At 33.0% G+C, this 17,709-nt stretch overlaps 2 protein-coding genes across 2 annotated transcripts in view; one reads left to right on the top strand and one right to left on the bottom strand.

Annotated features, from left to right (window-relative positions):
- The window catches only part of LOC130449307 (flotillin-2), a 302,572-nt gene that overhangs the window by 20,786 nt on the left and 264,077 nt on the right, over positions 1 to 17,709 (top strand). The window lies entirely within an intron of this gene.
- LOC130449293 (glucose dehydrogenase [FAD, quinone]-like) lies at positions 5,648 to 15,788 on the bottom strand. Its single transcript, XM_056787019.1, has 7 exons — positions 15,705 to 15,788; positions 11,305 to 11,499; positions 9,450 to 9,665; positions 9,167 to 9,382; positions 6,671 to 7,048; positions 6,321 to 6,614; positions 5,648 to 6,267 (listed from the first exon to the last, which is right to left on the bottom strand). The coding sequence occupies exons 2-7, from the start codon at positions 11,495 to 11,497 to the stop codon at positions 5,705 to 5,707; spliced, it is 1,860 nt and encodes a 619-aa protein (XP_056642997.1). The 5' UTR covers positions 11,498 to 11,499; positions 15,705 to 15,788; the 3' UTR covers positions 5,648 to 5,704.

Raw genomic sequence — 17,709 nt, 5'->3', positions numbered from 1 at the left:
AAAATAATTTAAATAAAAAAGTTTGGTCACTAAATATTTGAAATTATATTATTCATAACTTTCCTTTTCAAAACGATCTGTTTTAATTCGAATTGAGCTCGTTTGTTGAGGTATTAGAGTAAATTTGGAGTCAAATTTTCCAGTCATCTATCAAATAAGCTGAACCGAATTATTTTCGTACAAGTTGCAGTATCCCGGTCTACCTAAGATTTCATATTTCATTCCAAACCTATCAGCAGCTTATATATGATTGAACCTGTATCGTTTCAAGGAAAAACGCTCTCTATATAAACAAATCTAGGAATATACGTGAAAACCAGTTTCATGTATAACATTCTAATTAACCTGCTTAATGAGAGGATGATACAGAATCATTCAACGAGCTAACTAGTTCTATGAAAATAAAATGATTTCTACTTTTAGATGTTTTGGATAATTTAACGTCTTTCCCTTTGAATTTCTCAAGGTTAATCAAAAATTTATGTACTTTGCACAATAATAGATTATAATTTATTTCGTCAGCACAAACCTAAATTCAAAAATTTCGAAAAGTAACAAAGTTAATGTGTTCGTTTAATGATTTTCTTTAGATAGACAAATAAAAACAAATATTGTACAAGGATTGTACGACGGATAAGCCATCAATCAAATGTTATGACTGTTCAAAAAGGTTTTTTGTTTCAACTGTTGTGTGACTGCTCGCATTGTCGTGGATATTGAATGATTCGATTTCTGCATTTGGTTTCTTTATTTTTTAACGAACACTTCTGGTAAAAAAATGCTAAAGTTTCATTTAGAATTGATTTAAAGTCCAGTAATCCCGAAAAACCCGACTACTTGCTTCGAAGTGCTTGGATCATCTTGAAAGACCCATATTGTTGATTTTTGTTTAGTTTCCATAGATCCATGATTCATCGCCTGTCGAGATCTTACAGACGTCTTTTGAAACATCGTGATTGAGTATTTTCAACATTTCTTTGCACCTTGTCCTGACGATCTTCACGAAATTCATCCTTTAGAGAAATGCGACCAAGATTGAATTTGGAAAACCAGCGAAATACGGTAGCTCGAGTGCTTTATCACCAAAGGTCGAAGCGGTCGTTTGACCAAACGTTCTGAGTACGTTCACCATTAAAAATGTCAAACTTTATGTCAGATTTGACATATCCACAGTGTTTTAGTTTACAGCTTTTATTAAACCCAACTCAATCATGCGCGTAGCAATCATACAAAAAGAAAGCCTCAACATCGTTTTTGCTCAACGTTCAATAAGCTCTTTGGGACCTTGGTAGAACCTTTCCTTTGGATTTAATTTTTTTCCATGCAAAAATTTCGTCATAGATTTGAATAATAGTAACTGACGATTCTTCTATTTTCGCATCTATATAATGGCCAGCACGATTTCCTGATCTGACGCCATTAGACATTTTCTTGTAGGGAAACTAAACCCTTCAACTTAAATGTATAAGCTTGCAATGAGATAAGTCATACCATTGATGTTGAGCAACGTTAAAAGATATTTCTATATGGTTGTTTCACCCTGGATATTAGACAGTTTAAAAATAATACAGTGATCACAGCTCCTGACCTACGACAATGAGTCGCTGATTTTTTGGATTTAGGTAGTTCTCCAGGTGATTTATCGATACAGTGAAAATTAACAACAAAATTTTGCTAAGCTAAGCGATATATTTTGAAAAATTTCGAATTTTGCAAATAACTCGAAATCTATGCCTAATTTCGGAAAAAGTGAAGGGATCAAAAATGTAGTTTAAGAAGTTTTCTATAAAAAAGGTTCCTTGTGATTTTTCTCTAAGAACTGTCATTTCTTTGTAAAATGCGCTCAAACTTCGGGGTCGCATCTTACTAAAAAGTTTTCGCGTCACGTAGAGTCTGAGGAAAATTACGTCCCCGGCTGAAGAAGAAACTGCTGTATCTCCTCGAAAACTTAACATTTCGGGACGAAAAAAGTGCATTTTACTAGTTAGAGTCTCTACTTTTTAACTGCATCTGCAAAAAATTCAGACTTGTAGAATTTTCTTGGCAAACAACACGGACGGGATTGTTTTTTGCTGGTTGCACAGTCTCTTATAGAGACCGTAGACTAAAATAGTTATAAGATAAAATAAATAATACAATACGTTTATAGAATCTGGGGATTGTTTTTCTAAATGTTTTTTTATTGAAGTGTCCGAGATCAAAGTTTCATTGTTGATCCTAGAGGGAAAACTTTTTTTAGAAGAAAGTTTAGTCGAAAGGCACGTAGTTCAGGTTTAGAGGAAACTCAAATTTTCAAAACGTGTTGTGTATAAAAAAAACTGAGTTTGTCATATTTGAAAAAAATTGATCATATGTCAATTAGAGTTTATTTCGTATGTGAAATTTTGAAACAGCAACAGCAACAACAATTAGTTTCTTTCAAATTCTAATTCGTATTATTTTTATTTTCACATTTTTGTGCAGGGAATTAAAATAAAAATCTATTATGATTATTGGAGTAGACGTTATGAACATTAAAATCGATAAGAGTCGATTTCTTTTCTTTCCAAACAAAAAAGCGAATAATTCGTTCGCCGTATACAAAATCTAATGTTATTCAAACTAATTTTGCTATCTCTATGGAAATTTTAATTTTTTTGTCTTCCTTTTTTTGAATCTGATTACTGATGTTCTAAGCAGTCAATTAATTTTAACTAAACAGACAAAACGTGGAAACGAACAGAAAAGGATAATAATTAGAACTGGAAAAAGTCGTAGTTGATTTTCCATAGTTTTCGTTAACAAAGTAAAATGTCAAACAACGGAAAAAAATATTTTGCTCCAGCCTCAACCCATATTAACTCAGTCAATTACGTAAACCAAAATTCGGATCAGTTTTGACTTAGTGTCAATCTCTGAAGAAGATGACGCAGTTGTCGAGACGCACTATAGATGATTTCTATATATAAACATATAAATATGTTTTGTGAATAGATGTTCGAGAAATGCCTTAAAACACATGCTACATCCAGCAGCGAACCATTGCTTGAGATCGTCAATTCGACGATTACCTTTGAAATGAGATCTTTGAACTCACTATGTGATAGAAAAAAAACTACTTTTACTAATATTAGATTTTTTCATAGTGGACAAGTTTGGTTGTTGAATACCAGTCATTTTCGCAAAATAATGAGAAAACTAAAGCATAATTTTTTTAGTTGAGTTCTCCAGCTTCAAATAAGTTCGTAAAACCTTCGGTTTCCCATCAAAAATTTGAAAATTCACTAAGAGTTCCAAAAAGACATTTTTTTCTTAAAACTTTTTGCGATTTTCCAGGGGTTTGGTTTTAACGCATCATACGGGGGGAAACGAAAGATTACGTGGTACAAAAAAGAAACCTCTTTCTACTGGGAGAGTTTCTTTAATACATCAGCCGAAGATTCTACGGGTGTAGAGAGCGCCGTCGAACAGACAAAAGCAAAAGGCATATTATTAGTGCACGTGTAAAGTTTTAACGTTAATTGTTGAATGAAAATTGTGAAAAAAATAGTGAAAATGGCAGAAAAGGAACCCAATGGGAAAGCTTCAAAGTGAAAAATTAATTGTGTTTCTTTTTTAGTACGTAAAGCATCAAATCTTTGATTAGTGAAATGTTGAATTGTTTTTATTGTTTTGATCTCAATTTTCTTCGATAAATATGAGAATGAAGGAGACTTTCTTGACGAGTCTGATGTAAATGTTCATAGCAAGTGTAGCCCAAAATATCAAGTCGTGAAATAAGGCTTTACTTTAAAATGTGGCTAGGATAGCAGTTTAGTTAAGTGGACAGCCATGCTTGATAACAAGGAGTTGCTACGAGGATATATTGAAAAATTTTTAGCCTACTATAGAACCAAAAAAAATTCCAATGTCAAAATATTTTATTACTCAACATATTCTCCTCTTAATTGGATACATTTAATACAGCGAACCTGCAATGTCTCTAGACCTTTCACAAAAAGAGATGATAGTCGGAAGGAGTCAAATCTGGTGAATAAGGGGGGGTGTTCTAGTAATTCAAACATGAGATCACGAATTTTTTGCATGGCAACATGAGATTTGTGTGCAGGGGCGTTGTCCTGCAAAAACAAAACAACTTTGGATAGCTTTCCGCGTCTTTTCTCTTTAATTTTTTTCCGTTGTAATGTGGAATAGTAATTTCCAGTTATTATTCTACCCTTATTCAAAAAATCAATCATGATTACTCCATGGTAATCCCAAAAAACTGAAGCAAGAACTTTTCCAGCAGATTTTTGGACACGAAACTTCTTAGGTCTTGGAGAACCAGAGTGTCGCCATTCCATCGATTGTTGCTTTGTTTCTGGATCGTAGAAATGTACCCAAGTCTCTTCCATAGTAACAATTTTAAGAAGTCTATATCTTGCACGCTTTTGGTCAACATTCAAACATTTGGGGATCCATTTTGCAGCAATTTTCCTCATGTCCAAATTGACGTGAACTATATGATGAACGCGTTCCTATGAAATATTTAGTGCCTCAGTTATCCGTTTTAGCCCAATTCGACGGTCTGATAAAATCATGTCATGAACTGCATCGATATTTTCGGGGACCGACACAGAAACTGGCCTTCCCGATCAGTCATCATCTTCAATGGAAAATTTACCTCTTTTGAAGCTTGCTGTCCAATTTTTCACGGTCGCATACGAAGGACATTGATCATCAAGGGTATTAAGCATATCTTCGTAAATCTGCTTACCTCTTAACCCTTTTAAATACTCCAATTTTTCGATTTTCACAATTTCGGTGGACATCATTTTTCTTTTAATTTATTGCGTAATTCTGGTTCACTTTTTTGACATCAATCTTTACACTGACACTTCTAATAAGTTATTGTTCGTTGCTATGGTAACGAAATATTTTGTTTATGCATGGAACTGATTCAGGCTAACTAGATATCAATACATCCTCGTATATATTTATAATTTAATGATGGATTATACAATGTTAAATCGTGATCTTCTTAAACCAAATAAATTTGCCTCTGTAGAGCCTTTTTTTTACAAAATTTATCAGCAAATGGGAATTTGTTTGAGTACGGTTCAGGTATTCCCATCGTCCCAATTTTTTTATGTGTTTTTGGATTTTTTAGCTTCTAAATGATGAATTCTACTATGTTGAGTCATTATCTTAATAAACAAAGCTGATTTGAGTTTGTAGAGGCTCTTTTTCACAAAATTGATCATACGAAAAATCATATTTGAGTTTCTTCGAAGGTAATTTCTTGCTCGGCATTTTTTTTTTTCGGAAATTTCAACTTTTTTGAGTTATCCGCAAAAAATGCATTGTTGGAAAAATCCAGTAACACGCTTTTTGTAAGAGTAATTTTGAGATTAAGAAAAAATCACAGGGAACCTTTTTTGTAGGAAATTTTTTGAACTACATTTTGAACCCCTCAGTTTTTTCGAAATTCAGCATAGATTCCGAGTTATTTGCAAAATTCGAAATTTTGAAAATTTAAACAAAAATATACCGCTTAGCGGCAAAAATTTTGATCTTTCAGAACTACTTAAATCCAGAAAATCAGCAACATTATCAATTTTCGTGGGTTTCGGCTCTAATTGAACTGTACTCACTGTACTAAAAAGGAATATGAGATAATAAACTACGATTTTTTTTCTTAATATTTAATTTCGTATATCAAAATAGAGAATAATAATCGAGTAGTCTATTTCCATTCATCCTTTATCAAATCTGCAGCTTTTTCTCCGATCATAATCGATGGGGCAACCAAATTTCCCGAAATAGTTACAGGTATCACACTGGCATCAGCTACTCTCAATTTGTGTATTCCCCTGACTTTCAAATTTTCATCTACTACGGCATTTTCATCTTCTTCTGTACCCATTTTAGCGGTTCCAGTGATATGTCCTTTATTAACAGCCAAATGTCTTACAGCGCATTTCCAATATTCATCGTGATTGTTTTTATCGCAACCGGGTATGTGATTATCGCTAAGATGAACGTCTAATTTTTGTAAAGTATCAGTTTTCGCTAATTCGATCGCTTTTTTTATTCCCGCAACCAAAGAATCGATATCTCGATCATCGAAATCGGTTAAAGAATTGGTGTTGATTAGAGGATGGTGAAGGGGATCGTTATCGTGGAGTTTTATATCCCCAATCGATTTTGGATGAAGGAGGGTTACTTCCACGTTGAAAAAATTTGATTTGGGGTATATTTCGTCGTGGATTTCTTTTTTGATACGATTAGTACGTTGGAATTGCTCACCTATAAGAGAAATATTAATTTCAAAAGAAATATGTTGATGGTTGTTTATTTACCGTTTTCAAGATCGTCTTTTGTTACTAGAAACTGTATGTCAGGATAATCCAAACTTTCTTTCGATGCTTCCGTTTTTAAGAACCCTATAGCTTCAATACCGGGTGTTGTTAAAGGACCTTTAGCGTGTTTCAAAAATTCTTCAACTATTTCATGTTTATCAGGTATTTTAAAGCTTTCGTTATAGTGAAAGTTGAGTCCTATAAAACTCATTTGATCTTTCAAACTACTACCAACGTTTAAATCGGCTACTGGTTCAATTTTTAAGGCCTCAAGCTGCTCTTTCGGTCCAATACCTAATAATATAATAGATATAGATTATATATACAAAGATATTAAAAAAAATAAATACCTGAAAGTAAAAGTAATTGTGGTGTATTCACTGATCCAGCTGCCAAAATAATTTCTTTAGTAGCTTTGCCTACCAATAAATGACCTTCTTGTAAAAATTTCACTCCGTAGGCTTCCTTTGTATGCGGACTGATCAATATTTGTAGAGCTTGAGCTCCTAGAAGTACCTCTAAGTTCGGCCTAGTCACGGTTTGAGCTAGATACGTTTGAGCAACACTGTTTCTATGACCGTCGCGTGTAGTTGCTTGAGGTAGAGATACTCCTAGTTGTTCTTTACCATTATAATCGATTGTTTTTATGTTTAATTCGTGAGCCGCCTCCAAAATATGTTTCCCTAATCCATTGGAATGATGGAAATGTTCCACATATACGGGGCCACCTATAAAAAGTAGATTATGACATTGACAATCTGCGTAATTATATTGAGCAATAGATAACGTGCAACCTTCTAAAAATTCTAAATTTTATTCAATGTATTTTTCATATTTCTTGAGTTTTTTCCCGTTTGATGATCTTTTGATAATCTTTCTTAATACTGCGTTGTCTGTCCTATGTAAATAGTGTCAGAATCGTTTTACAACATATTTTGCATTAGAACCGACACAATGTAGCTCAAAATATTGGAGGCAATTTACCTCTATACAAGGTCTATATATATAGGGCCTCAAAGTAAGACTCAAAATTCATTACTTCATTTTGAAAATACCACATTTGGTACACTGTATGAGACTATTAAGAGCATCAAGTGGTAAGTGGCAGCTTTCGGATGCCTTTTCCGACTTGTCACGCACCATTCGCGGATATAGTAAATAAATAATAGTCGCAAGGCGACAAATCGGGATTACGAGAAGGGTGTTCCAGTATTTCTCAACCCAATTCGTTCAACGTTTCTGTCGTAAACCGAGTTGTATACGATATGGTGTTGCCTTGCAACGGTTGGCACTACGGATTGGAATATCGCGTCGTTTTGATCTGTTTCACCAAGTTTTTTAGGAGGTTATCATAATACTGAGCCTCCACAGTACTTGGTTCGGTGATAAAATCATCCTATCACGTCCTAAAACACAGTACATCACGCTTTCCCCACTGAAAGTGTAACTTTCCATGGACAGGCGTTTACTCTCCGGAATATAGTACTCAAGTCTCGAAATTTTCTTTTTCCTCTTCATATCGTTGCAGGAGACGCGTGCAAACTTCCCAGCGCGGGTATTTTTGTTCAAAATTTAGAAGTCCTGGTACCCATCTGGTCATCTGGTAACCGAGCCGTTAATGAAATTATTTGCTACTACGCTGATGCCCAATGTGCCACTATTTCTCGGCCTTTCCGATATATGGAACATCATTCATACACTTGAAGTCTTGGAGATAAATTTCGCGCGGATTTTGTTTCATGTTTGATCGAAAAATGAATAACTATTCGTTGCCCAACAGATATTGGTACATTCTTCTCTTTTATGGCTATTAGTACACTAAAAAGTGAGGTTAAGCGGGCCAGTCTAACATCCACTTTTACGAGACTAATTTTTTTTTTTTCGAAAACTTCGATTTATATTTGAACCACCCTCGTATTTCGATAATATATAATTTCCTTTATGACTATGCTAATATCATATTTGTTAAAATAATTCTATAATTGTTGGGAAAGTCCTTGTTTCTTAAATGATTATACCTAGTTATAGATCTGTTTATCTTTTTCTAGAATATGTTATTTATAATTTTTTCAAGATAATTAATTATTTTCTTTTTAGACGACGCCATCTAAAAGTTGTTCGTTCTGTATTCATTTACATACTGAAAGTTGCGTTTTGAGTGTTCCATGTAGTGAAAGTTACAGTTCCGTAATGCAAAACACTTTCGGGACGCTCTGAAGTGACTCTAGCCACTTGACAGTTGACACTTCGATGATTTTGCATAACCTTAAATTTTTAATTTTCTCAAATTATTTGTTTTATCCGAAGTTGTGTCTAAATTAATGAATAACAATGAATGATGATGAAAAAGAAAACTTCACCGAAGAAAGCCATGCGGCCGTTTTTAATTCGTTGTCGGATAAATCTCGTGCAAGTACGAAAAACAGTACGAGCTCTTTATGAAGTTGTGTCACCAGAAAAAGGCGTAAAACCCAACGGAAAACGCAGCGCTCGCTTATTTTTCAGTAAAATCTAAAATCTGGAAAAGTTCCACTTTATGGTCTACATTCTCGATGATTAAAAGTACTCTCGCAATAAAACAAGTTGTTCACATCAACAAATATCCAAAACTCATCCCGAAGAAATGAAATAAAGGGCACACTGCAAAAAAATCAAAAACTTTAACCAGAGAAAATATAATAGAATTCTTGTTACATTTTGTGCGTCGTTTAAAAAATGTTGTGTACGCCGCGGCTCAAATACTACTTTGTTGGACTCGTCTGTTGCTCGCCTCTCTTCGCTCAGCTGGCAATTTTCAGACTCGAAACAATTTTCTAAATAACTAAACATGAATTTGTCATTTTTACCTAAAGTGTGATGTTTTCTGTCGAAATCTGGAACGTGGAAATCTTCAATTTTCTTGAAATAAGGTAATACGTCATTCCAACACCATTTTTTTAATCCGAGATCGGCCCATTTATCGTAATCTTTATGATTTCCTCTAGTGTAAATCATGTTATCGACCGACGTGATACCGCCAAGGACTTTTCCATATTTGATAGAACATTTATTGTTTTCCATACCTACGGTTTGATTAAAATGAACTCTGAATTAAATAATTTTCAAACTCCCCCTATAAATATGTCATACCTAAACACGAATGTTTCTGTTCCGTGGTTGTATAGCTCCAATCGTAAGGCGTCGTCTGTAGATATTTGGACATTGAAGGCGTTTGAGATATTGTAGTTTCCACGTAACCCGCCTCTAAAAGTAGTACCTTCCATTCTGGTACTTCTGAAAGTCTGTTTGCCAAAGCCGCGCCAGAAGGTCCCGCTCCAATAATTATAAAATCGAATTCTTTGGAAGCTGCAAACGATTCGGATATGTTATAGTCTAAACTCGAAATTAGCCAATCGACCAATTATGAAAATAAATAACAATTTATTTGGAATTCTCTTAAAAAATCATTTTAGTGTAGCAGAGATTTAGCCCCACACCCTAACCCGCTTCTGGGATAGCTAGAAAACTCAGTAATTCAATTTTCATACGAAATAACCTTTTTTTAAACAACCTGTATATATGTAAAACGACTGAACAATGTGATAAATGAAAATACTTGTTAATGGTGAAAAGTTGAAAAATCGATGCTCTTGCGACCAGTTTCAGATTTCGATTAGTTTACAATATATGTCATATACAGAATGTCCTACTAGAGCAACTAGAATGTGTTGTAAGGGGAAATAAATTTTCTGTTAAACGATTGTTCATTTTGTTCTTTAACGGGGACAATCTTTAGATAAAAAAAATGTATTTTTCACTCCAGTCAAATGGCCGATAAAAGGGAAGCAGATATTCCCGTTTTATGGTCCCAGAAGTATCTGGCCTGAAGTACACAATCTATACAGTTTGAAGACACCACGTTGTTTAGTATTTGTTTGGCAGCCATCGATGGTGAAAGTTTTCAGTGAATTTGGTCATCGTTATGTTAAATCTGCCATCGTTATCAACTGTAAAATATTGGTACCAGAGTTTAAACGTGACCGTATGATCTTTGAAGACCAGCATCGCAGAGGTCGACCATATGAGGTGACGACTCCAGAAATGTTGAAGAAAATCCACTGAATTATCGTCGACTGAAAGTGGGCGAACTAACAGACATGGTAGGCATTTCAAAAAATGCGTTACATCGTATAAAAACTGAAAATCTGTACATGAAGAAGATGGGTGCCGCGTTTGCTCACGATGGAACAAAAACATCGTCGTGGAGATGTTACCATCGAGTGTTTGGCAATGTTTCACAGAAATGAAGCCGAATTTTTGCTCTGGGGGAGTGGAGAGTCCATCAAATCAGAAGCAAAACAAAAGAATAATCAAAATAATGGACTGAAAAGGAAGAACCGGCTCCAAAGGAGGCAAAGACCGTTCCATTTGCAGGCAAGGTCATGGCGTCGGTTCTTTAGGATAGGAAAAACTATCAACGGCGAGTTTTTTGCGAACTTATTGCATCGTTTGGTCGAAGAAATCAAGCATTTGGCTAAGAAGAAAGTGTTGATTCATCAAAAAAATGCACCAGCTTACAAATCCGTTATTGCAAAGGTCAAAATTAATGAATTGAAGTTTGAATTGCTAGATCCAGTACCCTATTCGCCAGATTTAGCCTCCTCGGATTATTTTCTGTTTCCAGATTTGAAAAAATGGTTCGGTGGTCAATTAATTGCTATTTTGAGAAGCTTGATGATTCTCCTTATAAAATGCTATTATAGAAAATCGTTATGAAAAGTGTATGGGACGAAAAGGAAAAGGAAAAGGAAAAGGAAAAGGAAAAGGAAAAGGAAAAGGAAAAGGAAAAGGAAAAGGAAAAGGAAAAGGAAAAGGAAAAGGAAAAGGAAAAGGAAAAGGAAAAGGAAAAGGAAAAATATGATATATTTTTTTCTTTGTTGGGCCAGGTACTTCTGGAAGCAACCTCGTTTATCGAGTAAAGTCATTTAATTTGCTTTTCGTTCACCTGTTACATTACGTTTTTCATCTTCAAAATTTTTTTCTTTGTATTCATATTCAGACGCGATTCGTTCCATTTCGGCAAGTCCTTTCGAAAAATTTTCGAAATATGTACTTTTAGGATCTGGTTCTGGTGACGAACATGTTGCGATAGATATGGATAAACCGATGAGAAACGGAATGCAAGAAAAAATTGCCATATCTGAAATCGAAAAAAACTAATTAGATTTCTAAACTAGATACATTAATTTGTTTACACAGAATACGCCATATTTTCAAAAATAATATAAATGAAATAAATGAAACCTCATTGTTTGTTGTGAGATAATATTTAACATTAATTCATTTGCTTTTATGGGTGTGCCATACTTTTACTTGTCCTTTGAATTTATTTTTTATCCCGTACGAATGATATTTTCTTTTATGAAAGTGAAATAATGAAGTATTTTATACGATGATATAAAAAATTGTTTGATACAAGGGCAAACGTTCTTTTCTAATAATTCAATCAACATAGAATTCAAATACTTTTTTGACATAATAATTTCCCATTTAAAATTATTTAAATTTGAAAAACATTGAACAAATATAACCCAAACAGAGATGCAGTCTTCTGTATAAATCTGTTAATTATTTTTATCCACCATCAACGTATCCTCTCGGATTACCAAATTTCTGCCTTTTATTAATGTGATTGTGAAGAATCATAAATTTAGCTACTTAAATTCAAGGTTCATTGTATTCATTAAGATTTTATGTTACACGATCTTAATGGGGACCCACATCATAGATGATTGATTCCGGTTGTTCTTTGGAGATTTGAGTTCCATTAAACTATCAAATTACGTACTTTATTTTGTATCGAATTTTTAGTAAACACATAGATGTCTCAATATTATGGCGTTCTTTCGAGTATTATTGAAACTACGTTTAACTACTTATTTTATTATTTAATAAATAGTTTATTGATGTTTTTATACAACGAATATGATCAACCATCATTGGTTAGCAAGAAGCTACATTACAAATACTAACAATGATAATTTTAGAGTGATTACATCGAAAATTAATGATCAACCTTCACAACAGTGTCTAATTCAATGTTACGCAGTAGTTTTGATCCACTATGAAGATAGGCAATACTTTACACATATTGTATGGAAACTTCCATAAGAACGAATTGTTTTCGTTGTGTTAAAAAAATTTTAAATTAAAATTTTATTACAAATATTTATCATGTTTGTTCAAGAATGTGAAGTTGTAATATATAATAATGGATATTTAAAAACTTGTAACCACTTGTTTATAGAATAGAAAGTGGTTAATTTAGGAAAAAATTGTTAAAAATGATATGATACAAGTTTTCGGGCTTTTTTGGCCTTTTATTACCTTTTATAAAAAGGTTTAGACTGGTCAAAAGCCCGGTGTATTAAAGATTACGTAGATGTTATTGTATTCATTAAGATTTTATAGTACACGATCTTAATGGCGACCCACATCATATATGATTGAATCCGGTTGTTCCTTGGACATTTGAGTTCCATTAAACTATCAAATTACGTACTTTATTCTGTATCGGTTTTTTAGGATTAAAGACCGGTCTGTAAACACATAGATGTCTTAATATTGTGGTGTTCGTTCGAGTATTATTAAAACTAACAACTTATTTTATTATTTAATAAATAGTATATTGATATTTTTATACAACGATTATGAACAACCATCATTGGTTAGCAAGAAGCTACATTACAAATACTAACAATGATAATTTTAGAGTGATTACATCGAAAATTAATTATCAACCTTCACAACAGTGTCCTATTCAATGTTACGCAGTAGTTTTGATCCACTGTGAAGATAGGCAATACTTTATACATATTTTATGGAAACTTGCATAAGAACTAATCGTTTTCGTTGCGTTAAAAAACTTTTAAATTAAAATTTTATTACAAATATTTATCATGTAACAAGAATGTAAAGTTGTAATATATAATAAAAGGTATTTAAAAACTTTTAACCACTTTTTTATGTAATAGAAAGTGGATAATTCAAGAAAAAATTGTTAAAAATAATATGATACAAGTTTTCGGGCTTTTTTGGCCTTTTATTACCTTTTATAAAAAGGTTTAGACTGGTCAAAAGCCCGGTGTATTAAAGATTACGTAGATGTTATTGTATTCATTAAGATTTATGGTAGACGATCTAAATGGGGACCCACATCATAGATGATTGATTCCGGTTGTTCCTTGGACATTTGAGTTCCATTAAACTATCAAATTACGTACTTTATTCTGTATCGATTTTTTAGTATTAAAGACCGGTCTGTAAACACATAGATGTCTTAATATTCTGGTGTTCGTTCGATTATTATTAAAATTAAGTTCAACTATTTATTTTATTATTTAATAAATAGTATATTGATATTTTTATACAACGATTATGAACAACCATCATTGGTTAGCAAGAAGCTACATTACAAATACTAACAATGATAATTTTAGAGTGAATATTTATCTTTATCAAGTTTTCCCGCTGTTTTTGGCCTTTTATAACCTTTTAAAAGTCCTGTGTATTAAAGATTACGTAGATATATTATAAGATTTTGGTTTATAACTTGTGTTTGATAATAAACGTTAGAAATTTTGTTTTATTCTAATTTCAAGAATCTCTTCCTACAAATTTTCACCGAAATTACGATTTTCGGTTTTTTCGTATAGTAAGGAAGTTCAAATTGTGTATTCTCAACGTCCTTAACGGTCTATTATGCCCTTATTGAGTCACATCTCCGATATGCCCTTCCCTTCTGGGGTATGTATGTTGCGACTCAATTTGAGCGAATCTTAAACTATAAAAGATAACTGCAGGGACTGACTCTTCCTCTCTTATTCATCTTTGAATCCGTTTGCCTAGTTCGTAAGCACGCTTCTCCAATTTCAGAAAGGTCGTTGCACGGTTATCCACTTAGAAACGCGGAGCATTCCACGTTCAGAATTAGTTAAAGGATCAATACTTTACAATGAAAAAAATGCACAATCACTTGCTAATTGATATCAAATCGATATCATCTTACTAAAGAAGATAAATGTGACGAGTTTCAAACATGAAGCTCAGGAAAAGCATAATTTCGAATAGTTTATCATTTAAAAGAAAGACTTCGAAAGAAAATGCACGTTTTCTTCTTTCTAAAGAAAATCTACAATCTACTCGTTTCGATGGCTACCATGTATCGATAAATGCTGATGTTTGTAAAGAATGGTTGGAATAAGTGATCGTCTTTCGCGAGTCGATGATTTCTCCTCCATTCCCTCGAACGACAATTTTGAAAGTGCGCATGCGATCGGTCCCTAAACTGATTCGGAATCAGTCCCGCGAACAAAGCTAACTGTTTACTACTCAACAATTCAAGACCGCAAAGAATGCTTTATGTCCTAGTTCCTTTAGTATCGAATTCGCAGATTAGAGTTTTTAACCATGGGGTTGAGCTAGAACTCTGGTATGGAGGTACATTTTCGTTACAATGAAGGTTTTTAGCGGGTTTAAACTCTTCATTTCCACAAAAATATATGAAATATTAATCAAAGTTAACCGAACTGTCCATGTAGAATTGAAAAATGTTATTAAATCAAATTTACTTAATTATAACAAGAAAAAAAAATGAAGATGATCTTTGAAGATGATTAAATACCTTCAATCTAACAGGAAAACAGTTTAACTGACTATTTAGACTGAAAAAACATTATGCATTACATCCAATTAGAACTAAATCATACACCAAAGAGTGAAATCCAAGTACCTCGGCTTTGACAAGAGCAGTTTTAAGATAACAAGTAGCTAGAGCAAATAAGGTCGCCGGACGTCTTCAGAAAGTAGTATGGTGAAACAAACACCTAAGACATGAAACCACGACATCAGACTTATACGTCAGAAACATCAAAAAAGAAACAACCCTTGGAGACCGCAGAATTCCCAGGCGGATCTGGGGGAAAATAAGATCGAGCAAATAGCGAGGGATGAATCTCCAAGTAGAGGTCGACCACTAAAGGGGTGGAGTGACAACTTAGAACCAAAACGATGAATAAATGGGCGAAAAAGAAGAAGAACGAAATCAATTATGATCTTCAAATAGCTGTTCAGAAAAAAAATATCGATATGAAATATCAAATCAGTGAATCAAACTGGATGCAAAAAACGTGAGACACTCTGTACACATCCAGTATTAGTAGTTTTTTATATGCCTCACGGGGTGGTAGGCAGACGCACGCGCGATTATAAAAACCCTAAAAAGCACCACAATCCCAGCCCTGCAGAGATGAAGCTTTCCTATATCAGGGCTGTACCAAAAATAAACCAAATTGACAACCCAACCAATTCAACTAATTAATATGAAGAACGGTATTTTTTACTCACCCGTTAATGTAAATATGTAGTGGAGAACAGCACTTGGTTGAATAATCAACGAGCCTCTTACTTCTTACATTCAATAACAAATAATCTACGGTTCATTGCAAAAATCTAATTTATACATTCATGCAAATATTTCCGAGACCCACCCAAATGAAATATTTCCCCATTGTAATAACGTACTTATCTTTTGTTATTGTATATTCCAAGAAATGCCAATCGATAAATTTGTCCCTTATGATTACAATCCGATCACCCTGACCGTCTTAATTTTTTTTTTGCAAATCATTGCGAATAGATTGAATGTCTTTTACGTCGGAAATCATTTATAAAAATATTTGAATCAATTTTTTCTACGTTAAAGGTAACGTTTCAGATTGTTTATTATCTGCAATCAATGTTCTGCAATGTTTCCAAATAAACGTGTTGAGATTTTGTCTTCAGCGAGGTCTTAATTATACTTTACTATTTTAGTTTCATTGTTTTTAAAGAAATTTTCAATATCTCAATTTACAAAAATGTCTTGAACGACTGAACAGACTCAACACTTTCACTAACTTAACTTAATAACGTTAAAAAATGTTTCACTAAACTAATTTATTCTTCGGAAGTCACTTAAAGATGCATCTTCTTTGTCAATTCCTATAGTTTCAGGAATCGTATCTAATACTTAGCTGACTGTCAAGTTTATCGAGATTTTTTGAAATTTTCATATGTCAAAACGATGGAAAGAGACCTGAACGTGAATTATCTTCAACATCTTCTGCGCAATCTTGAAAACAATTAAACTACTTAAAAACACAAACATTCATTGCCATACATTTTTTCCAATAAATTATAAGTTTCAGTTGAAATTTCTTCAAGTTTCATGTAAAATTTTACAACAATTCGTAACTCTATCGATGAAATCAGCCCTTATACAAACGAAGTAAACGGCTACACTGGTTTGTCTACAGTCAAAGCTGACAATCGTTAACCTTTGGCGCATCCGTATTTTTTCTGAAGCAGCCCTTGTATCATCACATCATCAACGACATCATAAATATAAATTTTAAAAAGTCTTATACTTTGGCAGTTTTTTTGCGAAGAGTGAATATTACTTTTTGAACATTTTTTATTTGTCGTACAGTATTATAAACAATTGTGCCAAATCCATACATACATAATCATAAAAAAATATTTGCCGTCATGTACACAATTAAAAGAATATTATTATAACAATCATTCTCTTCTTAGAGGATGGTTTACATCGCTTTCGGTAATATGGTAATCCACTAAGTTACCATTAACGATGGTCTGTACATTAGCTTCACCAGTACGGCTCTTTATTTTGGAAGGTAGTACTTCTTCACTAAAATTGGAAAAATAATAATTATGACATCATATTACTTAGATAACTGAAGTTACTTGATGATAATTGAAAAAATATTGTCATTTCTTTACTATAGGATAACAAAGTAAAAATGAAATTAATCATCCACAGATAGATAGATAAAAACAATCGAAACAAAAGATTTAACGATTGGCGTTGAACATTTTCTCTTAGTGTTTTGTAGAATTAAAAGTAAAATTAAAAGTAGAAAAGAAAAAAATGATATAAAAAATGTATAGATCACGAACGATATGGAAACTGTGATAATTAATATAGAAGAATCTAAGTCAGACGATTCAATCCACAACTTTTCAAATTTATCAATGAATATTTCTCAAAATACAACGCAACCTTTTTGAGATTCAAAATTCAATAATTGATTGTTTTTATTTTAAATCACCACGTGGAACTATTTCTATAATACTGTTTAGCTGCTCAACCAAAATGATACAATAAAGGATAATTTTATATGGGTAAATATTAGAAATAGTTGGTTATATTTTCCATTCCCTCCACTAATATGAGTTCTTTATAATAAAATTTGAAACATCGGTTGTAATTATTAAGAATACTTAAAACGATTCCTTCTAATCTATGATTTGCTATTCCACGTACTTTCCGATATTTTTGTTTTCTGCA

Source organism: Diorhabda sublineata, chromosome 1 (genome assembly GCF_026230105.1).
Source record: "Diorhabda sublineata isolate icDioSubl1.1 chromosome 1, icDioSubl1.1, whole genome shotgun sequence".
NCBI lineage: Eukaryota > Metazoa > Arthropoda > Insecta > Coleoptera > Chrysomelidae > Diorhabda > Diorhabda sublineata.
The sequence above is the reverse complement of the archived record's forward strand: the minus strand, read 5'-3'. Positions and strand labels throughout refer to the sequence as shown.

Excerpts from the sequence above, each read along its gene's own strand:
- LOC130449293 (XM_056787019.1), bottom strand. The coding sequence starts at position 11,497 with ATGGCAATTTTTTCTTGCATTCCGTTTCTCATCGGTTTATCCATATCT. Across the intron at positions 9,666-11,304 it reads TGAAAAACGTAATGTAACAG|CTTCCAAAGAATTCGATTTT; the intron begins GTGAACGAAAAG and ends AATCGTTTGCAG. Across the intron at positions 7,049-9,166 it reads CAGAAAACATCACACTTTAG|GTGGCCCCGTATATGTGGAA; the intron begins GTAAAAATGACA and ends TACTTTTTATAG.